This window comes from Schistocerca serialis, chromosome 6 (genome assembly GCF_023864345.2).
Source record: "Schistocerca serialis cubense isolate TAMUIC-IGC-003099 chromosome 6, iqSchSeri2.2, whole genome shotgun sequence".
NCBI lineage: Eukaryota > Metazoa > Arthropoda > Insecta > Orthoptera > Acrididae > Schistocerca > Schistocerca serialis.
In genome coordinates this window covers 12,783,076-12,801,273 of record NC_064643.1, presented here as the reverse complement: position 1 = coordinate 12,801,273, position 18,198 = coordinate 12,783,076, and the positions used below count along the sequence as shown (strand labels likewise).

General features: G+C 42.6%; 2 protein-coding genes across 5 annotated transcripts in view; both read right to left on the bottom strand.

Annotated features, from left to right (window-relative positions):
* Positions 1-397, bottom strand: part of LOC126484190 (molybdenum cofactor biosynthesis protein 1-like) — a 110,764-nt gene extending 110,367 nt beyond the window's left edge. Inside the window, exon 1 of the mRNA XM_050107602.1 lies at positions 344-397. Coding sequence (XP_049963559.1) covers positions 344-397 — 54 coding nt within the window. The remainder of the gene's footprint in view (positions 1-343) is intronic.
* Positions 398-963: 566 nt separating this feature from the next.
* Positions 964-18,198, bottom strand: part of LOC126484159 (sex-regulated protein janus-A-like) — a 48,032-nt gene continuing 30,797 nt past the window's right edge. For all 4 annotated transcript variants that reach the window (XR_007587818.1, XR_007587819.1, XR_007587817.1 and 1 more), the window contains one exon: positions 964-1,257. Coding sequence is in view for 1 of the 4 variants with exons in the window: in XM_050107557.1 (XP_049963514.1) it covers positions 1,018-1,257 (240 nt within the window). In the remaining 3 variants the exon portion in view is untranslated. The remainder of the gene's footprint in view (positions 1,258-18,198) is intronic.

Here is an 18,198-nt window from a genome sequence, read left to right as displayed (position 1 = left end):
GTGTGCACGTACATCACATCTACATATTTCCATCCCACACAGATAATTCTTTCATGCTGCATAATGTTTATTTTTATCTTACGAGTGTAATCGAATGGACAGAGCCCACCTCAGCATAGGGAGTCTCTGCTGGTTGGGAGTGTGGAGGTGGACAAACAGAGAGAAGTGTACTAGGGGGACAGTAACAGTGTGTGAGATTGGAATGGGAGCAGGGGAGGGCATTGAGGTGTGGGGCCACAGGAACGAAACCTAGAAACTTTAGCTGCGGCATATTCTTCACTCCTGTAAACCCCGTTACCTAAACCTTTGCTAGTCTCTCTGTCTCACATATCTAGGCCTTTACCTGCTCCCACCCCAGCCTCACACCACCACACCTGCTTGATGAGGGCTGTCCCATACTTTCTAATATCTAAAAATCTTCCTTGAATGTGCCAGTCTGCCACTCAGTGTCTTCTCTAGGTGGGGAGCAGAAAGCTATCCTATTTCATATTATTGTTATTCCATCCCAGATTTCCCAATGTTTAAAAATTAATTTTACGCTTGCCGTAAAGTATTACACAAACACTAAGTGGTGAGTGAAAATCTCATTCTGGAAACTAAGTGGTTATTTTTTCTGATATTCAAATTATATTTTACTCTCATTTTTGTCCCTTTACCTAATCAACTTTGCAGTGTGACATTTCTGACGAAAGTACGAGTTATTCAGAAAGTAGGTAAAAAGTAGTGAATTCTTCCTTTGAATCACTCTCACTTTGTCTCAGGCGCGATCAAATGTGTGTACCCGTATATGCATTTAGCTGTATCAAATTATCTTCCCCAACACACAAAATGGGGGTCATTATTCAATTTATCTTGAAAGTATGTGTGAAACGCACTTTCCACAAAAAGGCTCAGATGCATAACTCTCAAAATATGTGTTTGCACAATAGGTCTGGAATTTTTAAAGACAAGGCGAAGAAACCATTGGATTGTATAATTTTTTTATTAATCACAAAGAACCAACATGATTCAAAGACATCAACAACAGCAATGGACGTTCAAGTAAAAATGGAAGTGTCGTGTGGCTAGGGCCTCCCGTCGGGTAGACCGTTCGCCTGGTGCAGGTCTTTCGATTTGACGCCACTTCGGTGACCTGCGCGTCGAGACGTTCAAGTGAATTGTCTGCCTCCAATTCTGATCACAGAGAAACACTCCAATAGGAAAGAGGGCACAACATCCTGCTCCATTTTCAAAAGCTGCAATGTCAAATATTACAACCTGTAACAAAAAAAGGTCATGTGATAATTATTGTTTACATACCGATTACAGTAACAGAGGCATATATGATCTAATAGGAAGGGGGAACAGAAGGGCAGGACATGGGGAACAATGAACAGATGAGATGTGAAACCATGGTAAGTTAATAGTGGCGATAATGCCAGTTAATTACATGTGTGGGAAAAGCAACCACTCTTTCAACTCAGAGCTACTCTTGTTTCTGCAACTGATCTTCCGTTCTTTCACTGTTCCTATTTTTCTCATATTAATAATTCTAGTTATAGAAGGTTTTCTAACTAAAAGCTTATTAGCATTTTGTAATGAAACCGATAAACAATACAGTCTCATTCTCTAATGGAAGAACACAGTACATCGCGTTCGTAAATAACTTGATCCAACAAAACTTTTTATATGAGTATCTGGACATTCATTACATGACATTTAATTTTAAGTATCAATACAAACACTTACATAAAACATTATTTACACTCAAAACCCATTATTCAAAACTGATGTCCATATGTGTAACTGTTTACAGCAGCAATTATTAATATAGTTACTATTGCTAGCTTTAATATGGATTGTTAAAAAGTTTAGAAATGTTAACTAAAAAATGAACTGTAAGCAAAATCTTTTCTGTTAAAAAGTTAATGTTGAAACCACTGGAGAAACATTATAATGTATTATTGCAGTCATCATGTACACTGCAAAAAAAAAAATTTGCAACACCAAAAAGTAATTAACGTAGAGTAATGAAATTTCAGGAACATATATGTCTAAGTAACTTATTTAAGTGATTAATGTTGCAAGATCACAGGATAATATAAGTGCGAGATACACCATTGCAAATGTGATACACTAATACATTGAAATCCAGTGTAACTGCCAAAATGTAAGCATGCAAACATGCATGCATTGTGCTGGATATGAGTTTGTGGGATGAAGTTCCATGCCTGTTTCACATTGTCATCGAAACAGGGATGGTTAATGCTGTTTTTGGGAGACACTGGAGTTGTTCGATGATGTCCCGTGTGCACTGATTTGGAGCCAGACCTGGTGATCAAACAGGTCAAGGCAACATGTTGACATACTGTAGAGTATACACCCATGCCTCCATCTTTGCTACCCTTCCTGTTTACCTCTACCCTGTTGCTTCATAACCTGGGTTGTGAGTAACTGAATCCACTTTCTCTTCTTCCCCTTCTTTCCCCTCTCTCCTCCCTGATGAAGGAACAAAGTTCCAAAAGCTAGGATACGTAAATTTTCTGTTATGTTTTGTGTATCTATTGGCTGTACTGGCCAGCCCCTCTATCTCTTTGTTAGTATTTGTTTCACTTTCCATCATCACAATAATGTTAGTTTATAATTTATGGACAGCCTAATCCATTATTTCCTGTCAAGGTTTGAAACTTTAGTAAATCATAATTTTTGTCTTGGTAAAATGAAGGTGATTAGATGTTTCCCTCATGCACATGTAAGAGACTGTCAGTTCACATCTACGTTTGTAATCTGCAATCCACCAGGAGGTGCATGGTACAGGGTAAGTCCCATTGTACCAGTTATCAGGGTTTCTTGCTGTTTCATTCATGTATGGAGCGTGGAAGAATGATTGTCTGAATTTGTCTGAATGCCTCTGTGTGAGCAGTAATCATCCTAATCTTATCTTCACGACCCCTGTGAGAGCAATATGTGGGGGGGGGGGGGGGGGGGGGGGTGAGGGGGGGGGGGGGTTGTGGTATATCCCTAGAGTAATCATTTAAAGACAGTTCTTGAAACTTTGCTAATACACTTTCTTGGGATAGTTTACACACTTCCCTGGGGCACACCTGAAGTTACTTCTACATCTGATGATGACTCTCCATCCAAGGTAACATGCTGTGTCCTTCCTATCAAAAAGTCCTCAGTCCAGTTATGAATTTCACTTGATACCCCATATGATCATACTTTTCACAGTCAGTGTAGGTGTGGAACAGAGTCAAATACTGTTAGGAAATCAAAAAACACTATCTACCTGTTGCCTTGATCCAATGCTTTCAGCAAGTTATGTGAGAAAAGTGAGAGTTGGATTTCATATCATCTATGTTTTTGAAAACCATGCTGGTTGATATTGAGAAGGTAGTTCCGTTCGAGATACCTCATTATGTTTGAGCTCAAAATATTTTCTAAGAATCTACAACAAATTGATGTCATGGCTACTGGATGGTAGTTTTGTCACTCCTACAACCCTTCTTGTAGACGGGTGTGATCTGTAACTTTTTCCAAAAACTAGGTAAGGTTTTCTGGATAGATTACAGTGAGAAGAGAGGATAACTCAGCCACAAATTCAATATAGAATCTGACTGTGATTCCATCGGGGTCTGGAGCTTTGTTTAATGATTTCAACTGTTTCTCAACACAACTGACACTAATACCTATTTCGTTCATTTTTTCAGTGTACGAGGATTGAATTGGGGCAGTTCTCCTGGGTTTTTATTTGCAAAGGAACATTTGAAAATCGAGTTCAGAATTTCAGCTTTTACTTTGCTACCCTCAATTTCAGTTCCTGTCTCACTTGCTAGGGACTGGACACTAACTTTTGTGCCACTAACAGCCCTTACATACGACCAGAATTTATTTGGATTTTGTGAAATGTAATTTGACAATATTCTGCTACAGTAGCCATTGAAGGCTTCATGCATTGCTCTCTTGACAGCCAAACATGTTTCATCCAGCGTCTCTCAATCTATAATCCTACACTTTGTTTTACACCTATTATGCAGTAATCTCTCTTCCTTTAGACGTTTTCTTTACAGTGACTGTATACCACGGAGGTTCCATCCCATTATGAACTGTTCTACTAGGAACCTATCTACTCAGTGTGTGGTCAACAGTTCTTTTCAAGTAGAGGAAGAGCACCTCTACATGCTCCTGACCTGTCCTGAAAGTTTCAAGTTCCTCACTGAGATAAGATATTACTAATTTCTACTTAGTTAACTGAACGCATAATAAGAGGATCCTCACGACACAGTAAATAACTGTGCGTCAGTCGGGTGTAGCCAATGTGGAGCCGACAAACGACGACTGAGTCCCTGCGGGTGGCTCGCAGGGATGACCGCCAAACAGTCGTCATCTCCTTGATATGACGGAGTTTGTTTGGCACGGGCAGGTTGCGCCATTCAGTGTCCCAGAATTCGAAAACTTTGCGGCGTAATAGTGCCCGCGAATCAGTCGCCGGGAGGCCAATCTCCAGAGGTGGTTTACTGATGGCCTCTTTCACCAGGCGGTCAACATTCTCATTGCTGGGGATCCCAACATGGCCTGGGGTCCACACAAAGACCACAGAGCGGCCGTTACGTGCAAGAGTAAGCAGGGACTCATGGACAGCCATCACCAGACGAGAACGAGGGAAATACTGGTCGAGAGCTCGTAAACTGCTCAGGGAATTGCTACAGATAACAAAGGACTCACCTGAGCAGAAGCGGATATACTCTAGGGCACAAAAGATGGCGACCAGCTCAGCTGTGTAAACGCTGCAGCCATCCAGCAAGGAACGTTGTTCAGAATGGTCCCCTAGAGTAAGCGCATATCCGACACGACCAGCAACCATTGAACCGTCAGTGTATACAATGCCAGAGCCCTGATACGTGGCCAAGATGGAATAAAAACGGCAGCGGAAGGCCTCTGGAGGGACGGAGTCCTTCGGGCCCTGTGCCAAGTCGAGCCGAAGGCAAGGGTGAGGAACACACAATGGGGGTGTCCGCAAAGTGGCCCGGAAAGGAGGTGGAACTGTAAAAACCCTAAGCCCAGAGAGAAGCTCTTTGACGCGGACCGCGATCGTACAACCTGACCGGGGCCGACGTTCAGGAAGATGGACGACCGATTGTGGGAACAGGAGACGATAGTTTGGATGCCCAGGCAAGCTATAAACATGGGCAGCATAAGCGGCCAGTAAATGTTGGTGCCTCAATCGCAGTGGAGGTACACCTGCCTCCACAAGTATGCTGTCCACAGGGCTGGTGCGGAATGCTCCTGTCACCTGTCGAACCCCACAGTGGTGAACGGGGTGCAGCAGTTGCAATGCTGAGGGCGACGCTGAGCCATACGCCACACTCCCATAATCAAGCCGGGACAGCACAAGGGCTTTGTAGAGCTGCAGCAGCGTATTACGATTGGCACCCCAAGTTGTGTTGCTGAGGCAGCGAAGGGCATTCAGATGCTGCCAGCACTGACGCGTGAGCTGATGAATATGTCGAAGCCAAGTAAGCCGGGCATCGAACAGCAATCCCAGAAAACGGTAAGTGTCAACAACCCTGAGAATGGCATCCTGAAGATAGAGCTCAGGGTGGGGATGGACAGTTCGGCACTGACAAAAATGCATAAAAAAAAGTCTTTGCAGGAGAAAATTGAAACCCATGAGATAGGGCCCATGCCTGCGCCTTGCGTATGGCTCCCTGCAACCCACGTTCTGCAACACTAATGGTGGAGGAGCTGAACAAGATGCAGAAATCATCAGCATATAACGTGGGTGAGACAGACGACCCAACTGCTGCTGCAAGGCCATTTATGGCCACAAGGAAAAGGGGCACACTCAATACTGAGCCCTGTGGAACGCCATTCTCCTGGATATGAAGTGAACTATGGGATGTGCCAATTAAAACGCGGAATGTCCGAACAGATAAAAAATTCTGAATAAAAATGGGGAGAGAGCCCCGGGGACCCCATCCGTGCAACGTGGCGAGTATATGGTGCCACCACGTCGTGTCATATGCTCTGGAGAGGTCGAAAAAGAGGGAGACAAGGTGTTGGCGCCTGGAAAAAGCAGTGCGGATTGCAGACTCAAGAAAGACCAAAGTATAGGCGGTGGAACGGCCCTGACGGAAGCCGCTCTGGCACTGAGCCAGAAGACCCCGAGACTCGAGCAGCCAACACAGCCGTCGACTCACCATACGTTCCAGTAGCTTGCACAGAGTATTTGTCAAGCTGATGGGTCGATAGCTATCCACAGTAAGCGGGTCCTTACCAGGCTTCAGCACCGGAATGATGGTACTTTCTCGCCACTGCGACGGAAAGACACCATCGCCCCATATGCGGTTGAAGATGGCAAGAACACATCGCTGACAGACCGGGGACAGGTGTTTGAGCATCTGATTGTTGATGCCATCTGGCCCAGAGGCCGTATCGGGGCACTGTGCCAGGGCGCTTTGGAGCTCCCACAAACTAAATGGGGCGTTATACGTCTCAGGGTGGCGAGAAGCAAAAGAAAGCCATTTGCCTTCCTCCTGGCGTTTAAGCGCGCGAATCGCAGGCGGGTAATTCCCCGACGCAGAGGCCCGAACATACTGCTGTGCGAAATGCTCGGCGATTGCATCAGCATCGGTGGATACCGCCCCGTTGATGGTAAGCCCTGGGACACCTGTAGAGTGCTGCACTCCAAAGATGCGCCGAATCTTCATCCACACCTGGGAGGGTGAAGTACGGGAACCAATGGTGGAAACGAACCTCTCCCAGCGCTCCTGTTTCCGCCTCTTGATGAGCCGCCGTGCCTGAGCACGGAGACATTTGAAGAAAATGAGGTTCTCCAAAGACGGGTGCCACTTATGTCGCTGAAGAGCCCGCCGACGTTCTTTAATGGATTCAGCGAACTCCGGAGACCACCAAGGCACTGCCTTTTGCCGGGGGCACCCTAACGAACGAGGAATGGTACGTTCTGCAGCGGAAACAATCGCTGCAGTCAGTGTCTCAACCGCCACATCGATGGTACTGTGGGGGAGAGATGCAACAGTGGCAGCAGAGGAGAATGTTTCCCAGTTTGCCTTGCTAAATGCCCACCTAGGCAGGCGTTCATGGGATCGACGCTGGGGTAGTGAAAGGAAGATGGGAAAATGGTCACTACCACACAAGTCATCATGGACTCTCCAGTGGACCGATGGTAAAAGCCCTGGGCTGCACAACAACAGATCTATGGCCGAGAACGTGCCATGCGCCACACTGAAATGCGTGGCAGCGCCAGTGTTTAAGAGGCAGAGATCAAGTTGGGAGATGAGATTCTCGCCATCTCTGCCTTGGCCAGTAATCTTCGATCCACCCCACAGGGGATTGTGGGCGTTAAAATCCCCAAGGAGAAGAAAAGGCGTGGCAAGTTGGGCGACAAGTGCAGCCAATTCGGTCAGGGAGACTGTACCACCTGGAGGGAGATAGACACTGCAGACGTTTATGTCCTGGGTAGTCCTTACGCGGACAGCCACAGCTTCCAAAGATGTTTGAAGGGGCACAGGAGCACTATATACAGAGGTAAGGACATACACGCAGGCTCCACCTGACACACTATTGTAAGTGCTTCAGTTGCAGTAATAACCCCTGTATCCACGGAGGACAGGGGTCCGCATTGCCGGGAACCAGGTTTCCTGGAGAGCAATGCATAAAGCAGGTGTCAAGCTTACAAGCTGACGCAGCTCAGGTAGATGGCTAAAATAACCGCCACAATTCCACTGGAGGATTGTACAAAGCGTGTCCTGTAGAGGCATTCAGGCACTGAAAAGGCAAATTACTGGGCAGGGTCACATGCTGCCACCGACTGAGTGACGGACGTCGCTACGGCCATCGTTTCTGAGGAGACGGCGAGATCCAGGTCATCAGGGGACGCAAAGAGCTCGACCTCATCCTCAGAGGCTGAGCTGACAGGAAGTGTTGGTGCGGGAACCACTGGGTCCTTATCCTTCTTGGAGAGCTTCCTCTTCTCTCTCTTGTCTTTCGGAGGAGGGTTGGCATGCTGGGAGGGCTTTCCTGACGCATTATCAGGAACAGAGGAAGAGCGTGAAGCCCTTCGACCAGCAGCTGGTGGCTTCTTCAGCCACTGGCTAGTGTCTTGTGAGACACTGGGGAAGTCCTTGGAAGGGACTCCCCCAAGGGATCCCTTCCGAACAAGTGAGGCCAGAGGAGGCTGTTGCGTCTCCGGCTGAGCAGCCGGAGAGAGCTGTCGCTTCCCCGGCTGAGAAGCCGGAGAGGGCTGTCGCCGCTCCGGCTGAGAGGTGGGGACCGACGTCCTCGGTTGCTTGGGGCGCACTGCTCCCGAACTGTGTGTTTTGGGAGCAGTGGAAGAGAGAGTGGCCCCCACCAGTGGTGGGGCAGGCGAAACATGACTGTTCGGTGGGCCAACTGTCAAAGGAGTCTTTGCAGGAACTGGTGGCTGCAGTGTTACAGCAGCATAACTCCTCAACATAGGTGTGGGGTTGAGCCATTCTAATTTCTTCCTCGCCTCTTGGTAAGTTAAACGGTCCAGGGTCTTAATTACTTGTATCTTCCGCTCTCGTTGGTAGACTGCACAATCTGGCGAGCAGGGAGAATGATGCTCCCCACAGTTAACGCAGGTGGGAGGTGGAGCACACGGAGCATTTGGATGCGAAGGTCGTCCACAATCGCGACATGTGGGGCTGGCAGTGCATCTGGAGGACACGTGCCCGAATTTCCAGCACTGGAAGCATCGCATAGGGGGCGGGACATAGGGCTTGAAATCGCACCGGTAGATCATGACCTTGACCTTCTCAGGCAAGCAGTTGCCCTCAAAGGCCAGGATGAAAGCACCGGAAGCGATCCTATTATCCTTGGGTCCCCTAAAGACACGACGAACGAAGTGTGCACCTCGTCGTGCCAGGTTCTCCCGTAGCTCGTCATCAGATGGTAGCAGAAGATCTTTATGAAAGATAATCCCCTGGACCAAATTTAGTGACTTATGGGGAGTGATGTTAACAGGTATGTCACCAAGCTTCTCACAGGCGAGCAATGCCCTTGACTGTGCAGAGGAAGGTGCTTGTATCAAAATGGCCCCGCTCCGCATTTTGGAAAGAGGGGCCACTTTCCCGAACTTATATTCAAGATGGGTCACAAAGAACAGAGGCTTAGTCCCCAAAAATGAATCCCCATCAGTTCTGCTGCACACAAGATATCGCGGTGAATATGGCTCCTGTCTGTCCGCAGCCCTGCGTCCCTCCCAGGGCGTGGCTAGGGAAGGGGACGATTTGGGGTTATATGCCACAGCGTTAAAGTCTACTTTATTGCGCTTAGAGACGTTGGTGGTCGTGCGACCACCGGATTGAGATTGTACCCATTTCATTGCGGGGTATCCGCCCCGATGCCACCCACTCCGACCAGGGGCTCTCCCCACGGGTGGCACCCAGCCACAGCAAAGGCCACCTAGCAGGATGGCCGTTGCCGGGAGTCCTGATGCCCCGGAGAGACGGGCATCTACTCCTAGGCTTACGTGGGGAGGCGGCAGTTCAGGCATCGGCAGTACGATCCCTGTGTTGTCAGGGGGCTACAACCTAGAGGGTACATGACGACCCCACCACAACGGGCTGGCTACCGTGCTGGATTTTGGGTGCCATGGGTAGTCCATAGTGATCGTGGGTGCAGATGATGATGCACTAAGGGCGTAACTTACACAATCCATCAGGTGTGTATGCCCAAAATGAGGGATGGAGGGTGCAGTTACGACACCCAGACGATAAAGAGTGCCAAGGTCTTAGGGCACAGAGGACTGATGGTGCACCATGTAAGGGGTCCTTCCCCAAAAGGCTCTTACTTCTGTTGAATTTGGAAAAATGGAGGTCAAACCCTAATGGGGACCATCACATTAAAGGCCGAAACAGTTGAGACTCCTATTAGTCTCACCTCTTACGACAGGCAGGAATACTGCGGGCCTATTCTAACCCCCGAACCCGCAGGGGGGAAATGGACACAGGCAGACAGTGTTTGTTGGTAATGAGGATCACCCTGTGGCTAAACTTGCCTTGGTGCACGGCCAGCACATCTTGGCACAGTGTTACACCGTCCGGGTTATCTGGATACTTCCCACTAACACCAACCTGTCAGAACTCCAGAGATGGGAACTTGCCCTTCAGTATATCCTCTCTTCTCGTTATCCGCCAGGCCTCAACCTCCGCTAATTTCAAGTTGCCGCCACTCGTACCTCACCTGTCTTTCAACATCATTTTTGCCTCTGTACTTCTGCCTTGACTGACATCTCTGCCGAATCTCTTTGCCTTTACAAATGTCTGCTTGTGTCTGTGTATGTGTGGTTGGATATGGGTGTGTGTGCAAGTGTAAACCTGTTCTTTTTTCCCCCTAAGGTAAGTCTTTCCGCTCCGGGGATTGGAATGACTCCTTACCCTCTCCCTTAAAACGCACATCCTTTCGTGTGTGTGTGTGTGTGTGTGTGTGTGTGTGTGTGTGTGTATATATAAAAAAATATCATTTATTGTTGATGTGCCCTATTCTTGTATACACATAATATACAGAGAAGAATTGCATTTTATGTTCTTTATATCTGCTTTTTTCATATTCTATTCGAATTTTACGATTCCAACAGGACAAAAACATGCCACGTGAACTTACATTTGAAGAAATTCTAGCAGAACTAGAGAACCATCAAGAGAGTGACGATGAAGATGATATACAGAATTGGCAATTATTCCACCCAATGCAGATGTAATAACAGATGAAGAAGACACTGACGAAAATGTACTGTTGTACAAGATGACGCCGGTACTTTAGAGCTCACAACCAGCTGAGATGAAGTTAATGCTACAGTTGTACATCCAGAAGCCAAAAGAAGGAAAGCGTTGGGAGGTGGAGGAGAAAGTGGTATGTTATCTACAAAAAAATATATATGTAAGTGGTATAAATGTCAACCAACGTACACAAACAATAGTGAACCAGGGAAGAGCAACAAACATTATGATGCAGAATGTCTAGCAAATAACACAGTGCCCCAGGTGTTTGAGGATTTTTTTTTCTAAGAAACTAATGGATACTATTATTGAACAAAGCGAAATTTATGCTTGCCAACATAACAGAATAAATTTTCTGCTAACCAAAGAAGAACTAAAATTATTTATTGGCGTACTACTTCTGAGTGGTTATCATAAGCTTCCCCACAAGAATAAGTACTGGGAACAGGCTCCTGACGTCGGTGTTCCTTTAGTCTTCAACTCCGTGTCAAGAAATAGGTTTTGGGAAATAAAGAGATTCATTCATCTCAATGACAACTCCAAAATAGACAGAAACGACAAGATGTACAAACTGAGGTTATAATTTGAAATGCTGAAATAGGAATTTGGTAAATTTGGCGTATTTCATTCAGAACTCTCAACTGATGAAATAATGGTACATTATTATGGCAAACATTCAGCTAAAATGTTTCTGAGGGAAAAGCCTATCAAATTTGGATATAAAATTTGGTGTCTTACAAGTTCCAATGGCTTTCTTTACAATTTTTCACCATACTGTAGCAAGACTGACAACAAACAGGAGCCTTTAGGTGCAAGGGTAATAAATGAACTAACCACCATGATTCCAGAATCAGAGTATCCGAATTATAAGCTTTTCTTTGACAACTTTTTCACCAGTGTTGACACACTGATCACACTCGGAAAGAGTAAAATGAAAGCTGCAGGAACAATAACAGAGATCCGAACTAATGCATGTCCTTTGATTGACTCGAAAAGAATGGCAAAAGGAAGGAACGAGGATTCTATGACTACATATTTGACAAAGAGAATGAAGTTCTGGTTGTGAAATGGAGTGACAACAAACCAGTATGTGTAGTGACAAATAACAGTACTATTATTCCTTGAGTTCTACTAAAATATATTCACGGGCAAAAAAAAGGAAATATCTGTTACACTGCCACATATCATTGAAGAATACAATGCCCACATGGGTGCCATATATCTACTGGACAAGCAGATATCACTTTATAGGACGAGGATAAGGTCAAAGAAATGGTGGTGGCCATTATTCACACAGATGATATATATCTGCATAGTAAACACATGGCGTGCATACCAAATTGCTAACTCTAATGAGAAGCTCTTACTTTTGGATGTCCGACAGAGAATAGTGATGTTTTTTCTATCAAAGGAAAAAGGATCAGTACCAAAACAAAGAGGAGCACAAGGAAGCAAATTGATGGGAGGACGGATGAGCACAGATGTACGACTAGATCCAGGAAATCATTTCTTTGTGCCAAGTAAAACACAGAAGAAATGTGCTTACTGCAAGAAAAAAACAACAAAAATTTGTGATAGGTGCAATGTTGGTGGACATGACAAGTGTTTTGCTTCATTTCATACTGAATATTGTAATGTAATTAACTGTCAGAGATAAAGTTTATCTCATGCGAAAAGTACGATGCCCACAGTAGAGAGTTAAGGTAACTTCATTATGTTGCCATACAATGTGTTTAATTTATTTATTTATGAATATTTTCTTTTATGATAAATAATGGATTTGTTTGAGATGATAAATGTGGTATATTTATAGGTATTTATTTATATGTGTCTTTGGAGTGTATTAAGGTCAGAAGACCACAGAATCTGGAATGCAGGAATGTCTGCAACTTCCGGGCACATGTTGGCTTGCACGCCACTTCTTTGTCGGTATTGGAGGGAGATGGACGTGTTTAAGTGACCAGTACAGTATAATGCATTTTTAGGGTATCAATGTTCGAAGTGAAAATATTGTAGTTACTAAACAAAGAGTACGAATAAATATTATTTTTAGCCGAAAGTAATTCGAACCCGGTAATGTTTATTTCAAACAAGAAGAAAACCCAGGCCAGGCTTGTTAGAGTAATGTTTTGCAGACAAAACCCCTAGACAAACGAGATCTGCAGTGTGTAATCTTTCGGCAGCTACTAATAAATAAGCCTTGCTGAAATTGTGCTGGAACTACTCGTATTATTATCAATTACAAACACGTTGTGCGAAAGTGGTCCTACCACAATATACCGCGTAAGATTCCACATCATTCAGTTATCAAGAAACGAGATAGGTAACAACCAGTACAATATGGTGGCGTCGTCCGGGATTATTGAAAATGTTACCGAAATGAACTACCACCGAGATTGCGAAGAAAACGACAGAATTCGTACATCCTGGCTGAAAATGTTAAAGGAAGTCAAATGCTGATACCTTCAAGACAAAGGAAGTCGAATGCTGATACCTTCAAGACAACAGGATGCAGTTACTGGAGCAAGAATAACGGCGCAATAAGTCACGAAAGAAGAAAAAAGTGTAAAGTGTTGTGCAACCAAAAAAGCAATATTCATACAAGTGTAGTGTTTCAGTGTTGTGAATTCCATCACACACCAATCAACAAAGAAGACCTTATAAGAAAATAAGTAAACTGTGAGTAAAATAGTTTAGTATCCTTTAGAAAAGATAAATTTGTTGTGTTTTGTTTATTCCTGTGTAAAAAGATCACTATTGTAAAAGACGAAGGTATTGACGACGGTGTCGCCAACGCTAGTACAGATGTGAATTTATCATACGAAAGTGAATGCAACAGTAATAGTCCGAATCCTGTAGACAAAGTTGAAACTCATACGGAAAGACAGAATGAAGTTAAAGACATGCTATCAAAAATAATGAATTATATGGAGGGAAAATTTAAGGCAATTGATGACACTAACAGACAAAACGGACAGTGGTTAGGAAATATTAAAGACAGACTCGACGCTAATGAGATTCGTTTGGATCAAATGGAGAACTCATACGGAAAGACAGAATGAAGTTAAAGACATGCTATCAAAAATAATGAATTATATGGAGGGAAAATTTAAGGCAATTGATGACACTAACAGACAAAACGGACAGTGGTTAGGAAATATTAAAGACAGACTCGATGCTAATGAGATTCGTTTGGATCAAATGGAGCAAAACAACGCTGCTCAGTTAGACCAGACTCTCAAGCTCATGAGTGATAAATTTGAAAAACAATTCAAAGAATATGAAAAGAAAAATGACAATCACTTTCAAAAAGTAGAAGCAAAAATTTCCAGTTTGAGTCGTAATATGGTTAAGATCACGGGTAAGGTCAATTATGTCGGGAGAAAAGTTAAAAATGTAGATGCAAAAGTAAAAAATCTGAAAACTGAAGCAAGTACAGGTAGAGAGAAAATCCATAATGCGTTTAAAGTTGTGCATTCAGATATCAAACATGTAGAAGAAACAGTATCTGAGCGTATTTCTCTTGTAGACGATAAAATTGTTAAAGTAGAAAGCAAATTTGAACAAAAGATAGGAATTATTACTGAAAAAATAGATGTAAATAATCAGATAAACAAAAATGAAGTCAAGAGTTTAGAAAGTAGTATTAATGACATCACTAAGAAACTTGAAAGTGTTAGTAGCAATATGGTCAGCAATAGTTTGCCGAACAATATTGGCACTTTGTGGTACAATATTCCAGTACAAAACTTTTCAGATGAGAGCAGTATGCATCCGGTAGATTTCCTGCAGCATTGCAAGGATAACTTTTTTCCAAATATGAATGATAATTTGAAAATTAAATTTGTGAAAAGATTTCTAGAAGGTGAAGCATTGTCATGGACTAATCATTATTGTACTGAGGGAATGTCTTTTGCAGAGTTCGAGGAGAGGTTCTTAAGTAAATTCTGGTCAGAGACAGAACAGGCAAGAATAAAAAGCGAATTCTTGAATGGACCTGTTTATAAACATGAATTTCGTAGCATGAAGCAATTTTGCAGAAATCAGTTAAGGAAACTCACTCGCCTAAGCAAACCTTTTGATGAACTCACTCAAATTGATGCACTCAAAAGGAGGCTACCATGTGAACTACAGTGGGAGTTAGCTTATGGTCCAGATGACACAATAGATCAGTTTTTGAAATATGTTGACAAACTAGACAGAATTATTGAGAAAACGGGTAAACCACCACACCATAGTCAAAACCATTTTCAAAGGACAGGGCATACAATTTGGGGAAACACACAACATGATAAAAAGGAAACACACAATTTTGGAAGTAGTGATTCTCATAAGAGAAATCACCAGTACAACTTCAAGGGATCACAAGGACACAATTTCCATTACAAAGGTCAGTATGGAAATAATCATAACCAATCTGGTAACAGACACTTTGGAAATAAACCAAAGGAGTGGAATAGTCATAATGGTATGGGGAGAACTGAACAGGAGTTAAAAAACTGAATGAGGCTCCATTGGCGGTCCGCAAGGTAGGAGCTACTTATACACAAATGGAAAGGGCCAACCCAAACTGTCTAACTAAACAGAAAGATACCTGTGACATAATGAGTAATTATTTCAAAGAGGAGTGTTATCCCATTAATGTAGTATCTGTTACAAATAATATATGACATACAAATAAACCAGAAACAAAAGGTAAGTTATTTAAAGACACTGATTGCTTAGAAAACTGTGAAGACTTAAACTTAGATTCATTCTATGAGTGGGCTGAGAGGAGCACCTTGCTGGAAAATAGTTGTTCAAATGATCAAAGTGTATTAGGAATTAGAGAACTTATGGAAGAGTCTGGTGGGCTAGGAATGAAAAGAGCACCTAGTAAGGATGATTTAAATGTGTATCTGCATACTGAAGGTAAGAGTGCAGAGGATAAAGATGATAATTTTTGTGATGTTGATTGGGAAGAAGAGGAAATTGAGGATAGTAGTGAAGATAGATGTTTTATTGGTGTAAGTGAGGAGTTGGAAGCTTTAGGGATTACTAATATAAAAGAGGATAGTAATGAAATTAGCGAGGTACACATGAACACAGTTGACAATTTCAATGATAAGGATGCCAGAATTTCAGCCAATGAGTTATTTGATCTTAATACATGGAAGAAAAATGAGAAGGAATTGACAGCAGGTAATCTTAACAGCATTAGGGGAGTAGATGATGAAATGTCAGATAGTGAGCAATTTTTGTTTAACTTATGGGTTAACAGTAGTGCCATTAAGGATGATGAAAATTTCAGAAAGGTAACACTTGATATATGTGAAACTTTGTATCCAGACTGGTGGCATAGAATTAAGTATCACATTGCACAAATGTTAAGACAGAAATATAAAGGAGAGACACACAATAGCACAAATGAATGTAGTTGGCTTAATGAAATATTCAGAAATAGTAATCAGGCCAAAGAAAATGCAATTAGGGTAATAACAGCATATAACTCTGGTAGTAATGATACAGGTAAGGATACTGGAAAGGGATATGGATTCAGTGAAATTGAAGATGACTTATTACATGAGAATATTAACAAAAAATTTGACTTTGATGTAAGCAGTCCGTTTATTGATGTGCAGATAGGATCATGGAAAGGAAAGTGTTTAGTTGACACAGGAAGTCAAGTATCTGGGATATCAGAATCATTAAGTAAAAAACTGAAAACTAATAAGGATTATGTCGAGTTACCTGTGGTAGGAATTAAAATAAGAGGTGCTACCGGGAAGCACAGTAAATCAATAAGGAGTCAGGCTTTTATTACTTTTGAAATTGAAGGAGTATCATGGTCACATGGGTGTCTCGTCATTCCTGATCTCACAGAGGATTTTATCCTAGGCATGTCTTGGATAACAAAAGTAAGTGCAGCATTTGATTGGGCAGGGCAGAAATTAATGATGACTCTACCAAGTGGTGAAGTCATCACTACGAAACTTCTTCAATCAAATGTGTTTTGTATGAATAAGACTGTGAACAGTATTGAATTTACAAAAGAAGGTGAGTACATTGAAAGCCATGTCACAGATTTCGATACAGATGAGATAGAGTTTGAAAAGTTAGTAAATGAAAAAGTAGTCGAGGCTAGAGAACTAACTGAGAACCAGAAACAAGATTTGAAATTATTTTTGTGAGAATATAGTGATGTATTTAGCAATATACCAGGTAAAGTAATTTGATACCAATGTACTTTACAGTTGAAGCCACATGAACCTTTCTTTACAAAACCATACAGTATTCCAATCTCGAAAAGGGTAGCAGTGGAGAAAGAATTGCAAAAGATGGAAGTGTGTGAAATCATTGAGAGGAGTATAAGCCCTTATAATAATCCCTTAGTCACTGTAAATAAACCTAATGGACAAGTCAGATTAGTACTAGATTCCAGACAGTTAAACAAATGTTTATACAGAGAAACTGACCACCCAGAGAACATCGATGAGTTGTTATATAAATTTAAAAATATCCAAATTATGTCAAGCCTTGACCTAACTTCAGGTTTTCATCAAGTACCTCTTGCAATTAGTTCTAGAAAGTACACTGCTTTCTTATACAATGGGAGATGTTACCAGTATTGTGTAGTGCCTTTCGGATTAAACTCATCAGTCGCCGAATTTATAAGGGCACTAGACTATGTACTTGGCCAAGAAGTTGCGTCAGAATTAACAATTTATGTAGACGATATATTAGTTTCAAATCAAAGTTGGGAGGATCATTTGAAGTTATTGAAGAAGGTGTGTGAGAAACTCAGAAGAGGTGGTATGACATTAAAACTGGAAAAATGTAAATTTGGTGTGTCAGAACTCAAATTTTTAGGTCATGTCATTACTAAGGAAGGGATAAGTGCAGATCCGGAGAAAATAAAATCTATCGTAAACTTTCCATCTCCTAGAAACCGGAAACAATTAAAGTCTTTCTACGGACTCTGTGGATTCTATCGAAAATATGTAAATGGACAATGCCTTAATGTAACATGTTTAAGCAACTTACTTAGAAAAAATACTCCATGGAATTGGTCTGAAGAGTGCCAGAAAGCATTTGATAAAATTAAGAATGAACTTTGTAAGAACAGTCTTTTACACAGACCAGATTTTAGTTTGCCATTTTGTCTTCACACTGACAGTAGTGATTATGGACTAGGAGCAGAACTATTTCAGGAGAAAATTGTGAATGAAAAAAATCTTCATTGTACAATTGCATTTGCCAGCAGAATGTTACTTAAACATGAGAGAACGTACACTGTCACAGAAAAAGAATTACTCGCAGTACACTGGGCGTTTACATAATTTAAAACATACCTGTTAGGACACAAGATAAAAGTCTATTCAGACCACAAAGCTTTAAGTTACTTGCAGGAGTGTAGACTATATCACAGTAGATTAACCAGGTGGGCAATGTTCATGCAACAGTTTGATTACGAAAT